Below are 27,369 nucleotides of genomic sequence, written 5' to 3' on the forward strand. Positions count from 1 at the left end.
TATCACAAGATACTGACTGGAACTTTTTCATGAACAATACTGAGTATGTGTGTTTATGTGTGCTGCCAAACGAGCCAAAAGCATGGAAGATTTATATATGATAGGTCCACACAGAAAAAACTAAAGTTTATTTTTGCATATTTAATTGAGCATAATGTATAATTCATAAAATAAGATGAATGTGTACCAAGAAAATCCGCTTTGGTGCCCACACCTCCTCCATACAAATGTCAAGAGCATCTACAAAGCCTGAAACACCTTTCAAAACTAAATTAAGTGCTGGCAAAAGCACAGCTGAATGTTACTGAATAGCAAGCGCCTTGAGGCTATCAAGTATAACACCTTATTTGTGACAAAATGCATTAATGATTCATCCGCAGTCAGACTATGACTGTTTTTCTTTGTAAAACATGATGAGGAAAGAGACTTAGGCAGTCTTTCATGGAGGTAAATATAGTCCTGTCAAATCCCTGAGCATCACTGTGGAGACGGTATAGGAGTGACAGTCCATTACAAAAATAACCATAACACCCTTAGCACTTGGTTTCATAATTCATAAACACACTGGTAGGCTATTAATACTTGAAACATGTGGCCAAGTCTGTGGCTATTTATTTACCTTGCCAAAATTTTAAGAGAATGAAACACCTGCTTTTGATAAACTATAGTATTTTTGATTATGAAAATACCCTGCTAAAATGTGAATATATACTATATCCCACGATGCAATGCGGCTGAACTTACAGTACATTTCCAACATTATAAATGAACTGTAAGCAGTACCAGCTGTGATAAAAAAGTACTGACTTTTAATTAAAGTGCTAAATGTTTTTACACAAACTTTAAAAATGACTTTTGTTTGAAATGTATATTGTTGCATACTTTTTTTAAATAGTAAGCCGTATACAGTGTATACTGCACAGCATTTAATAAAAGAAGCCAATATTACAGTGCAAAATCAGGCATTCTCTGACATACTTTACAATTCTTATGACTTTTTTGTGCAGGGTTGAATTTGAATCTTTTTTACAACCACCACTACCACCTCAGGCATTCTGAAAATGTATGGAAATCCATAAAAACAAACAAGAAACAGATACTAAGACCGGCAAGTTTACATTTACAATAGAATTACCTTGTCTGGAGCATGATATCTGTTAGCCAGTGCTCTAGTTCCTTATAGATTGACAACCATGAGCACGATTGGTCTGCGCAAGTAAATTAATGGCTCATGTGCAACATTTTTAATCAGATCAAACACTTGCAGAATCATGTCTTTTGAATTGAATTGTCAGTTTCAACTTGTTTTAGATCTCGTGACATGTTTTTTCATTGCTGATGCCAGCCAAACTGTTCCACAAATGCCCTACCTGACAGCAGGGAAAACACTGATCTACAATCTGTCCAAGTCTGTTGACAAACTAAGCTAGTGAACAAACTCACACCCGCTCAGTCTCTGAAATCAAATGAGACAGCTGACACACTCACTAATTGCACTGCCAGTATGTGTTTTGTCACCGCGTGTGGCCTGTGACATTAAATCGCGCTAGAAACAGCAACAAGGCCATATTTTTCAATTTAATTCACTCTGTCCCAGAGCAGCCAACCGCTGAATTACATTAATGGCAGTAGGAGGGACATGACCTCTGTGCGGCAGAGACCAATAGGAGCTCATGGTTGTCAAACTATAATGAGGTAAAGCGCTGGCTAACAGATTCATGCTCCAGACAAGGTAATTATTTCACTGCATGTATCTAAATGTAAACTTGGTGGTCTTAGTATCTTTTTCATGAATTTCCATACATTTTCAGAATGCATGAGGTGGTAGTAGTGGTTGTAAAGAAGATTAAAATTCAGTCTAATTGAACAAGCTCTCTTTATACGAATATCTAAGCCCTGAGATAATCTGCAGATCTTTGTTTTGCATTTTCTGATTATGGTATATCTGCAAATTTAATTTAAATATGGTCCAATATATAAAAACTAATCTAATAGAGCCTTTTGTTATCTGCAGGTATGATCAAATTAACCAAAATATTTAACATTTATGATATATCTTGAATAAGAATAATAATATATGTAAATATTTTTTTTTTTAAATATGCTATGAATGTTTTATAATACACGTAGGCCTATATATATATATATATATTATATATATATATATATATATATATATATATATATATATATATATACAGTGGGTACGGAAAATATTCAGACCCCCTTTAATTTTTCACTCTTTGTTATATTGCAGCCATTTGCTAAAATCATTTAAGTTAATTTTTTTTTCCTCATTAATGTACACACAGCACCACATATTGACAGAAAAACACAGAATTGTTGACATTTTTGCAGATTTATTAAAAAAGAAAAACTGAAATATCACATGGTCCTAAGTATTCAGACCCTTTGCTGTGACACTCATATATTTAATATATTTAAGCTGTCCATTTCTTCTGATCATCCTTGAGATGGTTCTACACCTTCATTTGAGTCCAGCTGTGTTTGATTATACTGATTGGACTTGATTAGGAAAGCCACACACCTGTCTATATAAGACCTTACAGCTCACAGTGCATGTCAGAGCAAATGAGAATCATGAAGTCAAAGGAACTGCCCGAAGAGCTCAGAGACAGAATTGTGGCAAGGCACAGATCTGGCCAAGGTTACAAAAAATGTTTTGCTGCACTTAAGGTTCCTAAGAGCACAGTGGCCTCCATAATCCTTAAATGGAAGACGTTTGGGATGACCAGAACCCTGCCTAGAGTTGGCCGTCCGGCCAAACTGAGCTATCGGGGGAGAAGAGCCTTGGTGAGAGAGGTAAAGAAGAACCCAAAGATCACTGTGGCTGAGCTCCAGAGATGCAGTCGGGAGATGGGAGAAAGTTGTAGAAAGTCAACCATCACTGCAGCCCTCCACCAGTCGGGGCTTTATGGCAGAGTGGCCCGACGGAAGCCTCTCCTCAGTGCAAGACACATGAAAGCCCGTATGGAGTTTGCCAAGATGGTGAGAAATAAGATTTTCTGGTCTGATGAGACCAAGATAGAACATTTTGGCCTTAATTCTAAACGGTATGTATGTAGAAAACCAGGCACTGCTCATCACCTGTCCAGTACAGTCCCAACAGTGAAGCATGGTGGTGGCAGCATCATGCTGTGGGGGTGTTTTTCAGCTGCAGGGACAGGACGACTGGTTGCAATCAAGGGAAAGATAAATGCGGCCAAGTACAAGGATATCCTGGACGAAAACCTTCTCCAGAGTGCTCAGGACCTCAGACTAGGCCGAAGGTTTACCTTCCAACAAGATAATGACCCTAAGCACACAGCTAAAATAACGAAGGAGTGGCTTCACAACAACTCAGTGACTGTTCTTGAATGGCCCAGCCAGAGCCCTGACTTAAACCCAATTGAGCATCTCTGGAGAGACCTAAAAATGGCTGTGCACCAACGTTTACCATCCAACCTGACAGAACTGGAGAGGATCTGCAAGGAAGAATGGCAGAGGATCCCCAAATCCAGGTGTGAAAAACTTGTTGCATCTTTCCCAAAAAGACTCATGGCTGTATTAGATCAAAAGGGTGCTTCTACTAAATACTGAGCAAAGGGTCTGAATACTTAGGACCATGTGATATTTCAGTTTTTCTTTTTTAATAAATCTGCAAAAATGTCAACAATTCTGTGTTTTTCTGTCAATATGGGGTGCTGTGTGTACATTAATGAGGAAAAAAATGAACTTAAATGATTTTAGCAAATGGCTGCAATATAACAAAGAGTGAAAAATTTAAGGGGGTCTGAATACTTTCCGTACCCACTGTATATATATATATATATATATATATATATATATATATATATATATATATATATATATATATTATGTATATACACACACATACACGCACAGTAGTGTGTGTCTGTAAGGGATATTTTTTTAATGACCCTACAAGTTCTAATACTGTGATTTACAATGGAAAAACAATCTCACAGGAAAAAGTATACATTAACATAATCAGTTATTAATATTTCATAGGTTCTCTCGTTTTTGCAGGTGTTTACAGATTTCTTTGTGTCACAGCCTGGCCAAAAATGATGTCTGCACAATTTAAAACAACTGACTGCAAGCACAAATACACAATATGCTTCTTCAACAAATTTTTAATAATATTTGAATACAGGGTAAAGATGTCAGTTTTCCTAGGCTGGACTTTTGGCCACTACTATATGGAACTTTCTTTGTGTAGTTCTGCATGTGCAGTTTCCATGCAGTCCTAGACGTGACTAATGTTGTAATGTACTACAACAGCAACCAGAGTCTGGTGTCCAACGTGAGAACCCCTGCCCCCTCAAATTCTTTCTCTTGGCAGCAGACCTTTCACATGCCGCCTCACCGCAAAAAAACGCATAAAAATGCCCAGAGTTCCCAGCATAGTGCATTAAGACAGCATCTAACAAATATCCTGAACACCTTTTCGACTGAAAAATTATGATTGCATTAAAAAACCCTTTTCTGTTGTGACAACATGGCTGTCGTTGACTCGTTGTAAGGAAGTTACATATAAGATGGAGCATTAAAGCTGCTGAAGCTACTGAACAGCTGCAGATGGATTTGACAGAGGCAGCTGGTGGGTTTCACTGGTGCTAACGCAACATCTTACACTGGAGCATATCACACATTACCACAATCTGTGTGGGTGCACAAAAGTAAGTGTAGTGATTCTGTAAGTATGGAGGGAGCGAGAAAATGAGCGAGAGAGGGAGTGAGAGAGATAGAGAGACTAAGTGTGACTGTGAGGTTATCTGATTTTCACATTTACTATTGGCAAACACCTCTGTGCTACTTCCACAGCAGAGAATATTACTAAGACCAAGTGAAAAAGAGGCAGAGGAGGGGGTGACTTTGTACGAGAACAATCCACAAATTCACCTTAATTATCATGGGATTCTTCTCATTGAATAAAATGCAGTATTCTGCCAAAACAATATAAAAGAGATGTCCAAGAATCCATTTGCATCTCAAAAAGATCAAATAGCACTGAATGAGGAAAAGAACAACATAAACTTACAGTAGCCACATCTTGTCCCCCCCTCAAAGATAAATCCATTAGGAACAGCGCCGTAACGCCTCAAGTCCGACAGTTTCCATTGGCCGATGACAGTTGGAGGGAGGTCTCTGGCGATGACAAGCAAGTTGTTGCACAGATGCAGCGAGGCGGGGCCACTTTCTAGTTTGGTGCCAGGCTGGACATTGACGTTAAACCTGTGAACTGAAAGAGGGACATGTTTATTATCAGAGAGCAAAATTAAAAGCAAAGCAGTTGTTCTCGAGACATTCTGGAAAGGCCTAAATTAATTCCGTCAGCTACAAGGACACAGTATAGTTGCATTTAAAAATTTAAAAATCTTACCATTGTATATAAAGATAAATTAAAAAAGGTAGATTTCTACAGTTTTTGTATATGTATGTATTATGAATTAACATACTATTCATAGTTTTCAGTCACATGACTGTCGCGGAGCCCTGGCGGGCAAAACAGCCTTGTAACTGCAGCACAATTCTGTCAATTTTCCATGTTAAAAACAAAAATAAAGATGCAAGTTTGGGCACTTGTGATCCATATACAGCACCTGCAGTGATTTCAATCACTAAGAACAGCGGGACGATTTTTAAAAAGCTAACACTAGGGTGGGTTGCACCAATAAGGATTAAATTAAGCAAAGTTTGATCATTTGTTGATCTGGGTTTTATTATAAATTGAGTGTTGTTGCACCACTTAATTTTAAACAGATTAATTACCAGAGGTGTAAAGTACTTGAGTAAATGTAATTAGTTACTCTACTTTTTGGCTACTTTGTAGTTGTACTGAGTATCAAAGATATTTACTCTCTTCTTGACTACATTTTAGAGCAAGTAAATGTACTTTTTACTCCACTAACATTTGTGATGAGTAATGCAATTACAAATTACAATTTTTCATGGCAGCTAACTTTTTCTGCAGCAGTTTGTTTTTGATATAAATAAGTGATATCGCCATCTAAGGTCATTGAAGGTACTATATCTTGTGCATTTTGCCTTTACTCTCCCAAAACTTGTCAACAAGGCAGGTGTTAGATGAGGAAATGACTGCAGCCGCTGATGAGGCTGAAACCAACACATACAGTAGACTTTGACTATTTAATTTTATTTAACATTGTTTTATTTATCCGCTATATTGACAAGACTGTTTTGAAGGATATTGGTTTACTTTCGGGTACTCTTTACACCTCTGTTAATTACGCAGAAAGACCGTTAGAATTAAAGGGCTGATCCAGCAACATAGGCGGAGGGTGAACTGACAGCAGGCTAAAGAAACCTTATTGAAACCCTTAAAGTGCCTTAATGTACTAAAACAGTCATATTAAAAGATCAAATACAGTTTAACCCTTTTTGATGAAGCATAGGCAAGCAGATGAGCCCAGAATATGAACGCAACGCATTGTCTTTATAATGGTTTTCGTTGGGAAAAAAGCGCTTAACGAGAAACTTTGTGTTGCATTAATATTCTGTGTTCAATTGTTTGCCTGTACAAAGTATGCATAATCAATAAAGTGTATATTGAATTTGGTCTTTTAATATCATTATCTTACTACAAACCTGGTAAAAATAACTAGCAGGGAATGGAGGAAAGCATTGTTTTGCCCACCAGGGGGGCGTTCCCCTCAGAGCGTGACGTCACGTGAAAACTATCAATCGTAGTCAACATTTGAAGTGGATCAAAAACTTTCATCTAAGTTGTCCTAAAACCGTCTTCTTAATCAAAGTTGTCCTAAGAACTACGTTGGCCTAACTTTTTGATCCACTTCAGATGTTGACTACTGTAGTTGAATATACTGCATTTTGGTAATACGACTCATAATCTGATATTCTTCCCATCACATTTTCTTTCAACCAAGAGTTAACAGCATCATATCAAATTGGAAACCATCAGAAACACATCTTTAATCATAGCGTGATTTCAAGGAAAGTATGTTCACCCGCCGGCCATATTTGCAACGCCTCCGGGCAGCTATATCAAAAACTGCTTGGTGAACTTACATTTAAATAACATATTTCAAATCAGCAACAGTATCTGACATGAACTGTCCCATAAATGTTGTTTCTCATGTTCAAATAGTGTTAAAAAGCTTATTTTTTAGGCTAGACAAGCCAATGCACATCCTAAGCGTGAGTCTCAGGTTTCTATGGCAACCGGAGCTTGTAACGGCAGCTGCAGTGATGCAATGACTTTAACCAATCAACGATTGGCTCGTTTACTTAGAAGGCGGGATGTATTCCGCCATATTGCGTGTTGCAGTTTCTCCCATTCATAGGTAATAGGAGTGAACCGTCTTCCTATATCTATAGTCTCTGGTAATGAACAGGGTTCCCACACCTTTCGACCATTCAATTTCCACAATTTTTCTATTTTTTTGTGAACACTTCAGATTCAATCAGCCATAATGATACCTAATTCAGATTAATTCATTAAAAAAAAAAGACTCAACAAATCAATTTGCAAACAAATTGAACAATACTATGGCATGCAAGCAAGTTTTACTTTACACAAGAGTGATATCTTATTGATAAAATAATAGTTTATGAGATATTATAAATTTCCTTGACATTTTCAGGCATGAAAAATACCATTTTAAAATTCCCTGATGTTTACCTTCCACAACTGTGGAAGATTATTTTTGTGTGGGAACATTAAATGGATCATCAGTGGATTTTTATTTGCAGCTGTACAGACAAATTTGAAGTAAATTTATTTCAAGCTCAATACATCATTTATGGGACTGATTAAGCAACACTGGTGTGAATATAGACTCCAAATCATTAGGAAAAATACCTCAATTTATCATAATAGAGCAATCGATACATTCCAAGCAGCCATAATGCATAATGATACAGTTTGCTTGCAGCAGCGTGTGCATATGTGTGTGCGTGTCTTGCATTAGCGATACGATTAATGCTTTTTACTTCACAATACCTATTCCATTGTGCACCTTGTCATACATAATGCACACAGAATATTTATCCATCATATTATATCTTCTTATATTTATCAATACAACACACACACTCTCACATCTCCATATGGTCAACCAAAGCAGTCTAAAGTCTCTGACGCATCAGTCATGATCAATGTGAGGGGACTTGGTACAGAACAGTGTGTTAAAGCAGTTTAGAGGGAAACTGATAAGAACAACAGAGCAGATTGAGACATCGGCACCTCGATTCACCAGACTCCATCTATCATCATTCTGATTGCCTTAAAGACAAATAACCAAACAAACATGGGATCTGAAAATCAAGGAGGTATCAGAGCGGAGACGACACATGCATTCAGAATAATAGCTGCCAAACAAGAGCTGAATCATTGAAAATTTTAGCTGCATAGATGGAAATGAAAAACTTTGATTTATAAGACATCTGAACAGAGTCAGAGATAATACACTATGTTTTTTAGTAGGTGTCACTCTGTCAAGAGCATGTTCGAGAAAAATTTGAGATCTTATGGAGTATCACACATCACAGGGTCCCAATTATAACTTTGCTGCTTTCTCAAAGGGCACGCCAAACCTCTCTGACTTGAGAGTGTATGTGTACGTGTGAAAGCAAAAGAGCCAAGCGCCTGGTGTAGGTGTGTGTCTGTACGTGAGTTTTCGAGGCTGTCTGGGATTAACAGACCCAGTAGCGGTCTTGACCCATAGAGTGCCCTGAGGGAGATCAAACTTTAGCGATGTTTGCTATAAATCACAATAAAATAGATGATAAAAAAGTAAAAATTAAAGACTTTACATAATAAAACTACTTAGAATTAGTAATTTTAATGACCTTACATGTTCGATTAAACCATCAAAATATCAGGAATGTTTTTTTAAGATTTTTTAAAAATATTTTAAATATGAGGGAAGAACAACACACTAAACAAACAATAAACTTGGTTAAGGTATTTATCTGACAAAATACAACAGCCACAGGTTTTATTTTCCTATGCCCCCCAAAAAATGAATAGAAAAACAAAAAGCTCATAGGAAAAAAATACAATTAAATAAAATACACTGACTACAACAGAATATTTTGTTGGTTCTCTCTAGCTCTCTTGTTTTTGCATGTGTTCATAATTTTGTATGACAGCCTGGCCAAAAATTGTTTCTCTCTCTCGCTCTCTCTCTCTCGAAATAAATAGCAATTAAACATCTAACGTTATCTTTATTTGTACGTTTTCTGAGGAGTATCTTGCCTTTGACCATGAAAAACTTTGTGAATATTCATAGTGAATTCTCGATGATATGAGTCTGAACCAATGAAATGTGATTTTCAAACTCATGCTGTAAACAAAACGATCTTACTCACGCAGATCCAAAGCACACGCACAAAGATGCCTCAGGTGTTCTCCCGATATACACGTATACACAGAATTACAGTATTTCAAAAACATCTTGGCGAGTATACAGTATTTCCTATAGATATGGGTTTTGACTTTGTTTGTGCCAAATTTGGTGGTATTACCAGGGATTTTAAGGTATGGTTGCTAGGTGATTCTGTTTTGGAACCTTCAGAACCTTTGCTGACTCTATCGACTGCATGGGTCATTATATATATATATATATATTGTAGGGGTGCAACTGTTCAGATTACTCAAGGTTTGTATCACAGTTTTAGGCTCACAGTTTCGGTACGGTTCAGTATGTCAAAAAAAAAATGAAGAAAATAAGAACAAATAATCAAACAGCACAAATAAATTCAGTAAAGCAAAGAAAGAAAGAAATAAAGCTTTTCAGGTTTTTCATGTATCCAGTTTTAAGGTACAGAAATTGAATAAAGTAATGTAAAACAACATTTCATGTATCTTCACTGTAAATTAAATAAAGATCAATCATTATTAATTATTTCACTATTAATATTATAAAGCGACGAGAATATTTTTGGAACGGCAAAAAAAAACTAAACGACTTATTTAGTGATGGCCGATTTCAAAACACAGCTTCAGGAAGATTCGGAGCACAAATAAATCAGTGTATCGAAATCAGCTGTTCGGAGCGCCAAAGTCACGTGATTTCAGCCGTTGGCAGTTTGACACGTGATCTGAATCATGATTCGATACACTGGCTGTGTCTGAAAACTGGAAAATGTTTCCTTCTGAGGACACATTTCAAGGTAGTAAGGCATCAAAGCACGTCCGAATCCAATGTTAGCTTCACTTCCTCTCTCATGAGATACCTTCATCTGATCGATTTTTAAAGGAAGCATAGATGTATCCTTAGCTGCCTTTGATATCCCACAATCCTGTGCTTTCCATTCTGTGACAGTTGAGCTAGAAAAATAAAGATGGCGTCCCAAGTTGCGTTTGCTGCTCAGTTTGTGTATAAATGTACGATTTTGATCAACATATTTCAATTTTGATATCATTTCTATCGAGAAATTACTACTGTAGTAATTAAATATTTGTTTAGTTCTCACCAAAGCTCGCGCTATATTGCTGTAGATCATTAAACTGTTACACTGCCTCAGACGTCTGTCCGAAATCAGTTTCGTGAGGTACCTTCATGCACAAATGCTGCCGTACAAGTCATTTTCTTATAAGATAGCGAGGCAGCAAGACAGCTTCCTAGGTTTTCGGACGCAGCCACTAGCTGCTTCTCAATATGCGTTCTTCAGCGATCTTGCGTCCTTAGGTGCGTTCCATTCGGCCGTAAGTGGACTGCGAAGTGGACTTCACACGGTATTTCGCCATCTTAAGTGAGATTCCATTCCGAAGGGAGCAAACATGTTCAGTTCGAAGGGCACTGCGAACGGCATAGGGAATAAGGGAACATCGATAAATCACTTCACAGGAAGTAGAGAGGTCAAATTACCCAACTGTCATTGCGCACCACGTCACCAGTCAGAACTATGATGGAGTGGAGCCGTTGAAAGAGTTTTTAAACGGTTCTCCAATGGAGGAATTTACGTTTTGAGTATTCATAAATTTTGAACAAAAGTATGAATGGTTATGGCGATGTGTTACATTTGTATATTTTATTCTATTATTAGGCATGACAAAGTAAAAGTGTTGAAAAGCATCTGAGGCTCTGTAGTCATTTTTATTTTACTTTATTTACCTCAGAATTGTTTACTATGCGGCTGCGCGTGGAAAAGAAAGCGCACGAGATGAGACCCAGACCATGGATTAATACCGTTATACAGTTTACAAAATGAGAATTTATTTTTATATGGCATGGCAGTTACAGCTTCAAGTTACAGAGTCAATTTTAAATTCGAAAGTAAATTATAATATCTATTTATTTACCGTATGTTATATCATAATCTGCGCAACACTGTCGTTGACTTTCTTTGATGACGTTTGCAGGGCGTTCCAAATGAGCGATTATTGTCAGCGAAGTCCACTTCAACTGATATACCGTGCTCAGGGAGTAGGGAGCAGTGAACACTGCGTAGGGACCCTGTCGAATGGAACGCAGCTCTTGTGTTCTTGCTCTATGTCATCATCAACCGTCGAAGTTCATTCCAATACTCAAGAACGCAAGAACGGAGGACGCATGAAAGTACCCGGATGTGTTCTTGATATCGAGGATGCATCGAATGCAAACTTGAGGGGATCGAACCGTTAAAAATACCAGAAGACGCTGCGGCGGTCGACGTACGGAAGCCTGTAAGCTTTGAAGTTCTCGTGAGATTCCAGCTACAAGCTCGCAAATACGTGACGGCTCGTGAAAGTAAACCGTTTGTTTTGCTTAATTTTAATAAAATGATAACCTGAAGAAAGCCTTCAGTATTTTTATTGGCATATAAAAAATAATTTTAACATTGACAAAGCATAACAGCCAAAGGCTACTTATTTTCATAAATACAAGCGGTGAAATAAAAAGATATAAAATTTTATGTAAAGTCTATAATAATATGAAGTAATTTTTTAACAGGTTATGACAATTGTTTGTGATGTTATTTTATGTTTATTGTGCATTACAGCCACTTATAATATGCTGGGACGGTCAGTTGAGCAACAAGATCGCAGCACATCTCAATTCTCAAATGATTTGTTCTGTGTCCTCCCGTCCTTCCGAGTTCGTTCTTTCAAGGTCGCCTGGCAAGACCGGACTCCACGAGAACGCAAGTCCGTTCTCTGCATTCTTGGAATTGAGAAACATTCATAATGCTCCAAAGCTTCCTGAAGCAGTGTTTTGAAATCGGCCATTACTAAATAAGTCGTTCTTTTGTTTTGTTTTTTGGCTCACCAGAAATATTCGGCATGGCATGAGTGTGGGTAAGTAGCCTAATAAATGACAGAATTTTCATTTTCGGGTGAACTAACCCCTTAATGTTATAAATTATTTGTCATTACCGATTTAAGAGTATCTGGCGCCACCGCACGGTTAAATAAACACATTTGCTGAGTACACTGAAAAACGTAGGCCTACTTCAATGTTTACAGTGGGTGGAATTGTGCGCTGTGACTAGTTGAGATATCGTGTTCTGCAGAGACGGGAGACTGGCGTTTGTCGAGTTTTGGGAAGAAAGGGAGAAAACATGACACAATAACACGACGGATATCGCATTTTGCGCATAATTAATAGCCTAAATTACTTTTAAATACCGACCAGATACAAAAATGATTTTGGCGGAAATTCGTTTTGAAAATGGCGTTTATCGCGTTTGGAACCAAACTCTTCATATATATATATATATATATATATATATATATATATATATATATATATATATATATATATATACAGGGCTTGACATTAAGGTTACTTATTTATATTTCTGTCTCTTAATTATTAATGTATGCACACAATGGTTTGTTGATGGGAACTTCAGCAGATTCTGTTCTCAGTGAAGCGCTATTGTGACGCGAGTGATGCAGCAGGTATATATGAACAAATTGAACTAGAATTCTCTGTTGGGTGATTTGGCGATTGATGCGGTTGGTGTTTTTGGTGCGGTTGGCGAGTTTATACAGTTATTGAATTTCTTTGATTATTGATTTCCGGTTTTTGACTCTCTTTCGGACTTTGACTATCGGCTTTGGATTCGCGACACATTTTTGATTCTCGGATTTTGACTTCCTTCTGTTTTTGACGCTCGATTTTTGACTTATTTGGATTCCCGTTTTTGACCCTTTTCTGGTTTCGACTCTCGGCTTCGGACTCTTCACAGATTGGTTAACAGCTCCGCGACTGAAAACAACTCCGATCCTTTCATTGAAATGGGAGTGTTCGGAGTTTTATCAGTGTGTGTAAGTATGCAATACACAACACAGCAGAATAAGGGCGTCTTTGCGTGATTACAGTGATTACAGAAAGGCTTTTTAGACACAAAGATGCGTTCTGTGTAAATGATCTATTTTATTTATTTATTAACATGGAAAAAAAGAGAATAATCGCACTGGCTATGGCCTCCTCCACCATGTTACTGTCAAATAAAACAGGTGCCATAGAATTTAATGCTCTACCCTGTATCATGTAAGATCTGTTATGTGTATTCCCATTTTTTTGTTTGGTTTTTTGTTTTTTATGTATTTTTTTTTGAAAGTTAAATAAAAAATAAAATAAAAATAAATCAGTTGCCATGCCAACTTGCTACTGCCCCGCCTCCGAGTTCTTCTGATTGGTCCACTGGCGCTGCGTGTAAAAGTTGTATTCTTTTAACTTGACATGGCGTCTTGCTAGTGCTTTTTTTCAGTCTTGTTTTCATTATCAAGTATTGAAATTAACGAACGATATTCTGTAAATTTGTGTTAATGTACATGGAGAAACGCTATAATAAATGTAATGTTTCCTGACTATACACTCTGTTACTAAAATGCGCACTTGTTATACAGCTTCATGTAAACTTATTTTCTTGTGCACTCTGTGCAGTACAGTATTTCCCAGTAAACCTTTATGATTTGTTTATTTTTTACTGAAATTTTGTCTTGTGCAGCTGGAAACACAGAGAGCTGTGTTTGGTGTCCCCCTGATCGGCCTGAGGAGGAGTGGACAGATGAGGCAGGGTCTTCCTCTAGCGCTCATGCACATAGTGGAGTTTGTGGAGAAGCATGGTGAGTGCTGTGCAAGTGTATTTGACAGTGTTTCTCAGTTGTATGCTGAGATTTTGTGTATTTGTAAAATGTGTGTTTGTGTTTAGGTCTCAGAGAGAGTGGCCTGTTCAGGGTTGGGGGAAAAGTGAAACGCTGCCAGGAATTAAGGAAACGTTTTGATCAAGGAGGAATTCCGGAGTTTGACAGTGAGGAAATTCCTACTCTTGCCTCATTACTGAAACTTTTCCTCAGGGAATTACCTGGTGGACTTATTCCAGAGCCACACAGGACACAACTGCTGAATGTGTTCAGGGGTAAGTGAGGCTGGGGTGAACATTTTGGGTACTTTCTGCACAACAAAACTCATTTATCAAATTCTTCAATGTATCTTGCAGATGCAAAAGAGGAAGAAATGAATCAGGCTTTGAGGACAATCCTGAACAGTCTTCCTGAGGAACATTTTAACGTCCTCTGCTGCCTGTTGTTCTTCCTGTCCCGTGTGGCTGCTGAGAGTCACATAAATCTTATGACATCCAAGAACTTGTCAATAGTTTTTGGACCCGTCATCTTTCAGTAAGTGTATTAAAATGTCTGTATTCAGTTGATATAGTCTGTACTTCAAAGCACATTACAATGTAACTCAAGGACTGAGGTTTCTAGAACTACACACGTACGTTTTCAGGATTTTATGAGACACAGAGATGGAGCTGTCGATCATAAAAAGAAGACGGGTGTCTGGTGTATATAGTAATGTGACACGTTTGTTATTTGTGTGAACAGCGTACCACTCAGCCCCACCATGGTTGAGGAACAGGGGCTGTGTAATGCTTTGACAGAGCACCTGCTGAGCAACCTGAAACATTTGCTGCCAAACATGTACCCTCATGTGTCCACCAGCAACACAGCAGTGAGCTTATACTGTGTTATAAGTTTGTTTAAAATTATGGTGGCATCTGTGTGTGACTGGGTTTATGAATTTGATCAGAACATTGTTAAACTATTACTATTAGTCACTGCCAGTGTATAAGAGTGAAAACGATAATATATAATTCTTTAGTTTTGTATATGTATGAGAGAGATTGAAAATGCTTAGAAATGTGTTTGTGTGTTTAAGGAGGCAGGGGACTGTCACTGGACTGATGAAGAGTGTGTCCAACAGCTGCCACTCGAAGAAATCAGGTACATATGCTGAACACAAACTCACACACGCATGCAGATCTGTGTTGTTGCCAAACAGTTGTTGATCAAATGTATGCACACATAGAGTAGGATGCTGGCTATTATGGGTTTGTTATAAATCATTTATTGTATAGTGTGCTTGTCAGTCAATCTTAATGCTTGTTCTGTGTATGTATTTTCCAGATCAGGGCTCCCTAAAATTGGACCACTTGGGCGATTGAGAAAAAGATTAAGAAGTTTTGGAAGAAAGTTTTGCTCATGCTTTGGCAGGTACTCGGAAAAAATTACATCAGAATGAGAAAGAGACTGCTCTGGTTGTTGTCCTGTGCATGTGTCCATATGAAGTTTAGAAATGAAGGTTTACTGTAAATAAGATTAGATGCAATTAAGTTAAGATATAGTTAGATTTAGTTAAACAGGTAATGAGTGTGAATAATCATGATCTGTTTTCTTTCTTTTTCATTTCTTTACCACATAGTAACAAAATAGAGAATGGAGAGGTCTCTGCATGAATGGAGACCCATACGACACTACAATCGTTAAGGGTCCCTGGAAGACAATGAGGCCAGTGAGGGTCACTGCATGACATTGGGACCGGCATCGCAAGACACTGGGACCAGGGAGGGTCTCCAGAAGACAATGGGGCCGCCCTGTAAGACACTGGGGCTGCTGAGCCTCATCTCGAGACACTGGGGCTTGTGACCTTCACCATAAGACACTAGGGCTGGTGTGGGTCACCGGAAGACATCGGGGCAGCTGAGGGTCACCAGAAGACACTGGGGTCAGTGAAAGTCACCACACAGCGCTCGGGGTGGTGAGGGTCACCGGAAGACACTGGGGACGGTAAGGGTCACCACACAGCACTGGGGCTGTTGACCCTCACCACAAGACACTTGGGCTGGTGACCCTCATCGTGAAACACCAGGGCTGGTGAGGTCTCCACAGAGCACTGGGGCCGGTGAAGGTAACCACAAGAGTTGGTGAAGAAAGATGCTGATGTTGACTATGAAGCTGAATTAATTAAAGCTTGTCATTTTCAGTCAATTAGTAGTGTCTCTCTTTTTTCTTTATGTCTTTTGTTTGTAAGCTGAATTAACAAAATGTCAAATTTAGAAAAAGGCCCAATTCTGCACTCCAAACTTCAGCTTTTTACATTTACATTTATTTACACCAAAATCAACATGGGTATTACAAAACACCTGATATTAAAACATTTCTGAATATCAGAATTTTTTTTTTTAACTATTAAAAAAAAGTATTGTATTGGTGTTGTTTTCAATAAAATCTAATATGGAAATGCTATTATGAAAAAAAATATTATACCTGTAACAGTTTATTCGCAAATTATACCTATTGTAAATTTTCCTTATCTTTATATATAACTCAATTCATGTTTAGAGTCTGTTTGCTTTGTACTTCAGTCACTTTATCAGTCATGAGGAAGGTTGTCATTTTATCAACCAATAATCCAGACAATTTTAAGATAATGTAAGGATGATGAGATCTGTACCACAAAGCAAGTTTAACCAGGTAACGTTCAGTACCACAAGTTTGTGTTCACTGGATTAGTAACAAACACTGTATGACTAACCCTCCCAAGGCAGGGTAAGTTATGTTTTCAATCACAGATAAGCTGAGAATAATGAAGTCACTCACCCTGTATCTTACTCCATTTTTTATTATTTTGTGCTGTGTATTTAAATTCTTGATGTTTTTCATAATTATCAATGATCAAACCAATCCTGTAATGAGTTTCCTTAACTTGTGGTACAGGGCTCTGGTACATCTGTGTCAGTGGGAGTTTTTGTTTAACATTTAGTTGGTAAGACTTTGCAATAAGGTCCCATTAGTTCATGTCAGGTGATGCAATAACTAACAATGAGCAATAGCTTTGTTACAGTATTTATTAACTTTTTTTGCTCACCAGCCACGGTGGCTAGTGGTTTTTCCAAAGTACTAGCCACTCAGGACAATTTGGCCACAATTTTGCTGTTGGGAAATTACATTTTTTATGATTAAAGTTGACTTTGGCATGCTAAAATTGCTTGATTTTGAGTCATTTTACTTGATTAACTGGATTTAAAACCTTTTCAAACTTTCAAATGCAGATTGACCACCTAAATCAAGACTAGGCCTACATGGTATATCAGCTGGTATGTACGGATGGGCAAGGAGTGGGTAATATGACCATAATATGATACATTTTATACGTTATTTTTGTAAAGATACAGTAGGTTTATTTAAAGGTGCCATTGAACGTTTTTTTACAAGATGTAATATAAGTCTAAGGTGTCCCCTGAATGTGTCTGTGAAGTTTCAGCTCAAAATATCCCGTAGATATTTTTATCTGCCTATTTTGGGGCATCATTAACTATGCACCGATTCAGGCCCCTTTAATTCCTCATGCTCCCAACCCCCGGAGCTTGCGCTTGCCTTAAACAGTGCATAAACAAAGTTCACACAGATAATATAACCCTCAAAATGGATCTTTACAAAGTGTTCAGATCATGTGAGTACAGTATTTATTTGGATGTTTACATTTGATTCTGAATGAGTTCGATAATGCTCTGTGGCTAACGGCTAATGCACTGTTGGAGAGATTTATAAAGAATGAAGTTTATGAATTATACAGATTGCAAGTGTTTAAAAATGAAAATAGCGACGGCTCTTGTGTCCGTGAATACAGTAATAAACGATGGTAACTTTAACCACATTTAACAGTACATTAGCAACATGGTAACGAAACATTTAGAAAGACAATTTACAAATATCACTAAAAATATCATGTTATCATGGATCATGTCAGTTATTATTGCTCCATCTGCCATTTTTCGCTGTTGTCTTTGCTTGCTTACCTAGTCTGATGATTCAGCTGTGCAGAGATCCAGACGTTAATACTGGCTGCCTTTGTGTAATGCCTTGAACATGACCTGGCATATGCAAATATTGGGGTCATACATATTTATGAGCCCGACTGTTACGTAACAGTTGGTGTTATGTTGAGATTCGCCTATTCTTCGGAGGTCTTTTAAACAAATAAGATTTATATAAAAAGGAGGAAACAATGGAGTTTGAGACTCACTGTATGTCATTTCCATGTACTGAACTCTTGTTATTCATCTATGCCGAGGTAAATTAAATTTTCCATTCGATGGCACCTTTAACATTTATTAATGACAGACAGGTATTTAATTGGCCTGCTGAATGCATGGACAATATACAGACACATATCCAGTTTTTACCCACCTGTTCACGTCCACTTAACGCAAGATACTCCACACGATGGACGGTATTTGACTATTCAGGCAAAAGGAGAACTGATCGTGCGCGACAGAGAGCGATTGTGATCAGATTGTAATTTTGTGATACATCGAGCTTGGCTACTTTTGATTAGGCTGTAGGCTGAAATTATATTCAACCTGCCAAAGTGGCTGTCTAACCCTCCACAGCTGAAATCTACCAGCATTTGGCGGGTGTTAATGTCAAGCCCTGTATATATAGTAAACAAGTGTTATATATATTAAACTACTTTTATGATACTTGCATGAAGCTGTTTTGGTGTAGTTCTCGTTAAATACCGGGACCTTGACAGCCATCGGTCACTTTAAACTGTCATTGTATGGCTGTGAAATGATTTTTACAAAAAATTCTACTTTGTGAAAATAACAGCATATGGGTTTGGATCAACATGATGGTGAATAAATAATGACAGAATTTTAATTAATCCCAATTTTCATCTAATCACTATACATGCACACATGCTCTTCTCTCACCCTCTCCAAGGCTGTAGCGGATACGAGCATCCCAGGCCAGAAGCGTCACTCTGTTGTCGAAGCCCAGCATGACAGACTGGCTCAAGCAGAGCAGACTAAGTGCATAATTCACTCCATCAATCCCCTGAAGAGCCTCCAGTCCACAGATATCCCTCAGTGTGGCCTGATTCCTCTCCCGCTGTCCTTTACTCTTCTCTCCACGCTCCTTATACACCAGCAAGGACAGGCAGTCTGAGACAGTCAAGATTACACATACATAAAACATCAGAAATGCATCTTTTCTTACAATAACAAAAATTACCATGATAATCTCCATGTTTGGGTGTTTACTGTGACAGTATCATCCAAGCATGTATCCTTCCATATAAACATGAAATTATTCAGTGCTAATCACCATTACCATAAATGTACAATGGCACCATTCAAGTCCATTTAAATCATTACAGGTACTATACTTTTAAGGCAATAAAAAGTCTACATTTTCTTTCATTTCACTACTGTGTTGCACTACATTTACAGCAGTTGAGATAATTTGCATAATTATTATCAGAAATTACAACTGACAAAGTAACACATGCATGGGATGCAGTTACTGAGCCATGAAATATAAACTGTCTCTTTCCATAAACAAGTGATCAGTGTGTGACAGCACACAAAACTTGTTGTTTTGAAAATGTGGTGATGTTTTGTTTTTACGGTTCTGTACAAAAGAACAAACCACTACATCACCAGACTTCTAAAACAGTATGCGATGAGTTGAGCAGCTGTCATAACACACACATCAAAAGACACAGTGATCCATGAAAGCAACTGGAGACTAACCTATTAAACAATGACAGCTTCAGACAACAAAGATCCAAAAATGACCTACAGAATCTGCTAGCCAAGTTCACCTAGAAGTTATGTAAGTGTATGGCTTGCAATGTGAATGCTGATGCGTATCATAAGAGAGACCAAGGGTAGTTGTCACATTTTTAACTCCGGACTGGGAATATGTATCAGGGGAGGTTTATATCTTCATACCTTCATGTTCTGAGAACTAAAAACCTTTTCAACAACAACAACAACAAAAAAAAAACGATTGAACAACAGTTTAGTAACTGAATAGTAACAAAATGTAACAAAATGTAAACAATTATAAACAGTAAAACAATTATAAAATGGCAAAAATTAAAGTGAAAAATTAAAGCATATATTTAGGCCTATATACACTCAAGCTCCCTATCAGCTCCATAGTATATATATCTAGCTTTGACCATCAAATTTTGCCATCAGTATATTTATAACATTTAAAATACAGGTCGACATACACCCAAAATAATGCTACATGGGTTTGTTGGATTTTAGTAAGGTTTTGAACAAGGAATTTCAAAATAACATACAAAACCACTGACTTAGGTAAAGTTGGTTTTATATTCGCACATTCGGACTTCTGATAAATTCAGACTTTCCAATAAATGTGCAATAAATTAATGTTTGCCAATTTTAAGCAGCGACATGATATTGACAACCAACGATTGTCAACTTACAACATTTTTCACAGTCGATCAAAATAGGCAAGTATTGTTTTAATGGCATATTTACTTGTGAATGTCCAATGTAGTGTGATTAACAAGGCTACTAAATACTGATGTCCGAATGTGCGAATATAAAACCAACTTTACCAAGTCTGCTAGAGATTTTTTGTACACATTTGTGTATAGATTTTTTTTTTCCTTCAAAACGTCAGTGATACAGTTCTTGAGACAACTAGCCCCTACAAACGACTTTTTGTACGACATTACACTTATAAAGCGTACATTATAGCTTTTTGGTCCAAAAACAGCTCGAGCCAGTGAATTGCGACATCGTGACACGTGCATCAGTCATTCCGATATCACGCATAACGACCGTGCCAATACCTCACATACCGTCACGAGAAAAAAACCGTGACAGCGCTATGTCAGGCCTTTGCTAAGTAGAAAGTGCGTTTATGAAACAAACAAAACAGCTATTTAAATGCACTTCCATAGCTAATCTCAACACTGTTAAAAAGCAGCGTAAAATGTTTTCCAAGTAGGATTTACCTGCAACCGGCGAAGGTTTCCGAAGAATCACCCATCTGTTTTTCCACTGTAAACGCAGGGAAACAAAACAACAAAGGTAGTGTTCGTATAGACAAACAAACAAAGATTTAAGTTGTCCAACAATAATGAACGATTCAGTAAAAGTAGTTTGCGTTGCGTTTAAGCACCTTTTTCCCCTCTCGCAGTCTGACTTGTCCCTCTACGACAACTGTATCCGTCATCTTGTGTCATGGTTCCCGACAGCTGTGAGCGGTCCGCGGCAGTGAGGGGGTCACTTTCAAAATAACCCCCAGAACTGTCTGCACTGCTGTAACACGCACAAACTCTCTCTCACCCACATAACTCTGACATGCATTGGCCCACCCTCTTAACAAAGACAAGGCAAAGGTTTTTACAGTTGTTCATTGGGTCAGGGTGCCAATTTAATTTACAACACCTGGCCAGACAGTCTCAGACAGTCAAGTATGTGGTTTAAGAGACATGTAAACAAACATGGCATTAAGTAAACTTCTCAAATAATAGTTAATAATCTATACAATGATTAAAGTAAAACTGTTTAACCACGTAAATAAATGAAACTGCTAGGGTGATATTTATAGGAATATATAGGCATCAATATAATATCCCTCCAAATGACAATGTAAAGAGGCCTTTCTTATGTCTGTGTAGAATGGATTTACTTGAAAAAAACCTGATGATATTCAAGAAATTACATTTATATTATGTACGTTCTTAATGGGTGCTTTCTTTCTTAAGTGATCACAAAGTGCGTGTATCACGTAAATGGCAATTACCAAAACAGGCAGCTAAAAGCTACAGTATTTTAGGGCCCTGATAAATTAAGCAAATTTGTGACAAAACAATATTGGTGTAAATGTCAGATGTTCCTGCTTCTTTGAAGGAAAAGATTTTCAATGTGCTGGATAACATGGGATCATATATAGCACATTTGCTAAAAGTGTAAAACCAAAAAAATGTAAAATAGTAGCATTGTTAGGGGTACTAGTCCTCACTTTATTTCAATATTTTTTTATTTATGTAAGGTGAGTGTAAACACAGGAGTAGATAACTCTAAAATATGTGTTCCTGTCCAAAGATGTGGCTTTGTGTTGAAAACTCAGCTGTTTTGACAGCTTTTGGGAGTTTGTTCCACCAATGGAGAGATCAACAAATGGAGAAACGTCTGGACCTAGACAAGCAGTAACCTTTTATATGGAGAGATGAGGGAGCTAGGCAAGCAGAATTGCTTGACAGTAATGGCTGGGCTGGGTTGAAGTTTAGATGAAAGATTGAAGGTAGTGGGCGTCAGGCCATTGGCAGTATAGTACAAAAGTCAGAAATGGCGTCGTATTGGCAGGCAGCAGAGGCGTAACATGAGAGAATTCCACAGGCTAAAGACAAGTCAAGCTGAAGCATTTTGAATGCACTCCAGAGGACAAATAGCAGATGCTGGTAGATGGAGTGAAGATGACCGGGTAAGGAGCTGAGAAACTAGTGGCTGAGAAAGTATTATTGTCCTCTGTGGAGCGTGAAGCAGGGCCAGTTGAACACTGGGATCCGCCAAGCATTTTACACCCATTGTGATAAACAACACTGCAGCATTTTGTATATCGGTAGCTCTTTACAATAGGTTTCATTTGTCCATATTAGTTGATGCTTTAGCTATCATGAATTATTACACGGCTCTGTGGAATACTTGATTCTGATTGGTCAATCACACCATCCGGCAGTAACTTATTCCCAGATAACTACCACTAAAAACAGATAACACAGGCTCAGCCGGGTAACTGAAGTCTGCAGTGCCGTATGCTTGATAGGAACGTTTTTTCCTCATGGAAGGTTTGTGTTTGGTGAGCTAATAAACTATTAAAACGCAGTCAAGTCAATATTTTGTGTAGTTATTTAATTATGTCATCCGGACTCGCTCTCTCGTTTCATACAAATGCAGCTGCTGCCATTTTGCGACCATTGTTTTGTACATTGTAATGGATTATAAGATAACAAACAGGTACGATTTTAAATCAGTTTCATCTCAGATCAATATCTCTTATTCCTATAATTATTTATGTGGCAAAATGCCGTGTAATATGTGGAATGACTGTAGCTCCTAAATGTCCAGTTTGAACTTGCAGCTTGCTAGCAACTGCTCTCTCCGCGGAATCTTTGCTTTTAAAGAGCTAATAAAATATTTCAACTTAAGTTAATAATTAGACATGAAATATTGATCTAAGTGGGAAGTAGTAATAAGCGAGATAATGTACATCCAGCAGGTTGTTATCGCAGAATAAACCCCTTCAGGCCGATGCATGACCCCGACTGGAAGTCATAGGTCATCCAGGTACTTTTTGCCTACTGTGAATTTGGTATATGAATTAGGACAATCTACATTTTCACGTAATGTTTTTTTTCTATAGTAGAGAAGTAGGCATATTCGGACACAGAAAATATCTATATGAATGAGTCATTGAATCATTCATTGAACTGATTTGTTCAAACACACAGGACATTCAGGAATGTCACTGCTTTATATTTCACAGCAGTTAATTATACTGTGGCTTTGTTTGGAATTATTTTGATTGGCAGAGCAAATAGACATGTCTATAATGTAAGTAACTATCTTTGTGATATTGCTTTTATACAGCAGTTCAATAAATAACAAGGTAACTGAGTAACAATGAGTGAACAGATTTTATGAGAAAACTTAATTTTACAAGGTTTCAATTTTGTGTTCATTCTTATGATGTGATTTGTACAAAAATGTTACATTTTTAGAAGAAAAAAAAAGCCTGAAGGTCCAACCCTAAATCTAACCATCAGTGGGGTGTAAGTTAATGACAGAAATGCAATGTTTAGCACCCCTGGGGAAACTTGGGTTTCATTAGATTTTGCTCAAGGACACAGTGGCCACAAAGGAAAACCAATGCCAGTCAGAAGTTGCCACTGAGCACCTTTTTTCTTATTTATAACGGTTTTAGGAATGATATTTACATTATTCAATGCACACTGATACTAATGAGGGCAACACATATTAAGACATTCAAATCACTGACCAGGGACCAAAAATTAATTTATATTTATTGATGTTGCATGTTGCTGTGTCAGAGTACAGAAACCATCAATGCATTAGCTTGTGGTTTAGCAAATGAAAACACTGCGTGTCCTTAAAATACCTGCGGCATTTTGTATTGATCTGTCTTTCCCTTTCAGTCTCTCTTTCCTCTTCACAATTATCCCTGAAATACATCTTGGCAGAAAGCAGTGGCTTCACATCCTCGGGTCAGTGAGAGGTTTCTAATGCTGAACATTAGCCATTAAAAAACTTTAGAGATGCAACACAATGCAACCTCATCCAATGAGACAGTAGCATACAAGACTCCTACGGTACTATAACGAGGAGAAAACATCATGCAACAGACACATATATTAGTACAATTTAAGTATGACACCTGATTTTTGAGAGTTACTACATTTATTATGAGCGCTGCCACATTTAACCTGACATTAATGTGTTCATAAGTAAAATTGATGAAGTCCTCTAGCAATCCACACTGCCAGTCCAACTCATGGTCCCCAACACTTCCTCACAGGACACATTTAAATGGTAATGTGCTGTATAATAGCAAAAACAAACCTGAAAATCCACTACAAGGTCCATATTAGAAGTTGTTTATTTAAAAATGTTGCAGGATCATCTCAAACTGAATGTAAACCAGCACAATCTATTTTATGGGCAATACTTTACAAGAAGGTTCCATTTGTTAGCATTAGTTAACTACACAAACATGAACTAACCATGAAAAATACTTAATGCATAATGCTAAATACTAAAAGCATAATGTTAATTTCAACATTAATACATTACTAAAATCAAAAGTTGTGTCTGTCATATTATTTAATGGACCTGAGCTACCATGAACTAACAATAAACGGTATTATTAACAACTAATGTTAACAAATATTGATAAATACTGTAACAAATTGCTCATTGTTAATGCATTTACATATGTTAACTAATGCCTTATTGTAAAGTGTTAGCCAATAGGGTTCCATTTGTTAACATAAGTTAACTAAATGTATTTTAAACTGTTAGTTTATTAAACTAATCTAAAGCATTTATTAATTTTAGTTCATGTTAATTTCATCATTTTCTAATACATTATTAAAATCAAAATTTGTACCTGGTAATTAATGGACTTGAGCTGACATGAAACTGTTGTATAACTGTAACACATATTATCTAACATTAACTAACAATGAGCAATACATTTGTTACAGCTTTTAGTAATGTTTGTTATAGTTATACATATAGTTATAACTAATGGGACCTTATTGTAAAATGTTTTCTGCTGTTTTGGGAAAGCTATCATTAGCAATAGATTGTTAATTGTTACCAAGCTCAGCCTCTTTATTGTCATATCAGACAAAAGTGGCATTGTTCTTGATGTGGTTATTCTTCTTTCTTGAAGTTTTCACTGAAGGTTTATTTGCTGTTTTTGTGGATGGATCAGTACGCTTTTTCACCGGCAGCAGTTCGCCTCGGTCTGAGGTCTGGTAGACTCCTGTTCTCATTCTTCCTTTGCAGGTTTTCAGATCACCAACCACTCTCTCCAAGCCTCCATTCTGACCACCAAGGTCATCGCACCTGATCCCATCCACATCAAGAGCACCTCGCACGCGGAGAGGAGACCGCTTACCTCCCCCTCTGACCCGGTCCCTGGGTGGGGGAGGGGGAGGAGCAGGAGGTGGGGGAGGTGGAGGCGCAGCAGGAGGTGGGGCAGAGGGCGCCCTCCTGTGGGAATATTTGGAAACACTGGTCCTTTCTCTCTGACGTCTTTCATTTTTCACTAAGGAATGACAGTCAAAAGGGGAGAGGAGCACACATTAAGATGGTTAATAGATGGTTTTTGTAGGAATGTTAATAAATAAACAGTAGTGCATGAAAATATATAAGAAAAAGCAATGGCATATTCGATAGACTTGATTTAAAGGGATAGTTCAGCGACAATTCTGTCCTCATTTACTCACCCTCAAGTTGTTCCAAACCTGTATGATTTTTTTTTTCTTCTGTTGAACACAAAAGAACAGTTGAACAGTTGATGGACCCCACCGACTTCCATAATATGAAAAAAAAAAAAAAAAAAAAAAAAATACTATGGAAGTCAATGGGGTCCATCAACTGTATGGTTACAGACATTCTTTAAAATATCTTCTTTTGTGTTCAACAGAAGAAAGAAACTCATTATTATTTATCAATGCATATCATTATTATTATTAATATGCCCTTGTAATCTTTAATCAAAATAACTTCCCCTCCCTCTTACAGCGACATCTCTTCTCTTCTCTAATGACGTTTACTGGAGCGAGGGCGGGGCCACCTGTCAATCACATGAGATCACAGCAGTAGCAAACCACAACCATCCAACAATCCAATCAATTGCCCATGGACAAAATCAAGTCCCGCCCTAGATTTATTTTCCTTTTTCAAGAAGCTGTTTATGTATAGTGTGTGTGAAAGGAGGAAAATATCATGCATACATGACAATAATAATTGCTCAAATACATGAATTTAGCAGATGTCACTCCCGGAAATTTTGCAGCCTCTATATGGCCACTGGTCAAGTGTGAAAAACAAAAGTTTTATTCAAATTCTGAATTGATAATATAGGCCTAGCTCCTAGAAAGCACACAAAGAGCAGTCCCTTTATAATCACTAAAAAGCTATCACTCATCACCAAGTTCCATTATAATCAAAGAAGCTGTCTACACTGCACAATGAATCTCTTGTTTACATTGTGTCTACACTTTGTTAATAAGAGGATTTGCAAGCGTGCAGAACTCAGCACTGAACTTAAACACCCCACTGCATTCAAGAAATCAACGGACATGTCAGTGATTGGCTACATTGTTCAAAAACTCATTGAAATGGAAACTTTTGATCACAGATACAAACACAGATACAGATGGGATTAAAATGGATAAAAATGATCACAGATCAGCAGTTATGGTCAGCTTTTCTTTCTGAAAGCAATCAGAAGCAGCAGCAGGCAGTGGTTTGATTGAGACAATTCCACGCTAGTCACAAGTCTGCCTTTTCCAGCACACGCTGATATGATTTAATCTGTTTATTGTTCTTATTCTGTTAATTGTTTATTTTATTTATGAATGGATTTTGTTGTTTTCGTGAAACTGTTGGCTGACAATTACAGAAGAGGATTAGGGCCAAGCAATAATAAAAAAATAAAACCATCTTGAGATTAAAGTTGTCAAATTTCGAGAAAAAAGTCGAAATAAAATGTTGAGAATA

General features: G+C 37.4%; 1 protein-coding gene across 5 annotated transcripts in view; it reads right to left on the reverse strand.

Annotated features, from left to right (window-relative positions):
• dok7b (docking protein 7b) overlaps positions 1-21,328 on the reverse strand; it is a 36,387-nt gene extending 15,059 nt beyond the window's left edge. For all 5 annotated transcript variants that reach the window (XM_067403722.1, XM_067403721.1, XM_067403718.1 and 2 more), the window contains exons 1-4: positions 21,233-21,328; positions 21,066-21,111; positions 19,000-19,230; positions 5,066-5,266 (exon numbers count right to left, since the gene is read on the reverse strand). In XM_067403722.1, the coding sequence (XP_067259823.1) occupies positions 5,066-5,266; positions 19,000-19,230; positions 21,066-21,111; positions 21,233-21,286 (532 nt within the window). In that variant the 5' untranslated portion in view covers positions 21,287-21,328. The remainder of the gene's footprint in view (positions 1-5,065; positions 5,267-18,999; positions 19,231-21,065; positions 21,112-21,232) is intronic.
• Between the last annotated feature and the right edge of the window lie 6,041 nt (positions 21,329-27,369).

This window comes from Chanodichthys erythropterus, chromosome 12 (assembly GCF_024489055.1).
Source record: "Chanodichthys erythropterus isolate Z2021 chromosome 12, ASM2448905v1, whole genome shotgun sequence".
In the NCBI taxonomy this organism is placed as follows: Eukaryota; Metazoa; Chordata; class Actinopteri; order Cypriniformes; family Xenocyprididae; genus Chanodichthys; species Chanodichthys erythropterus.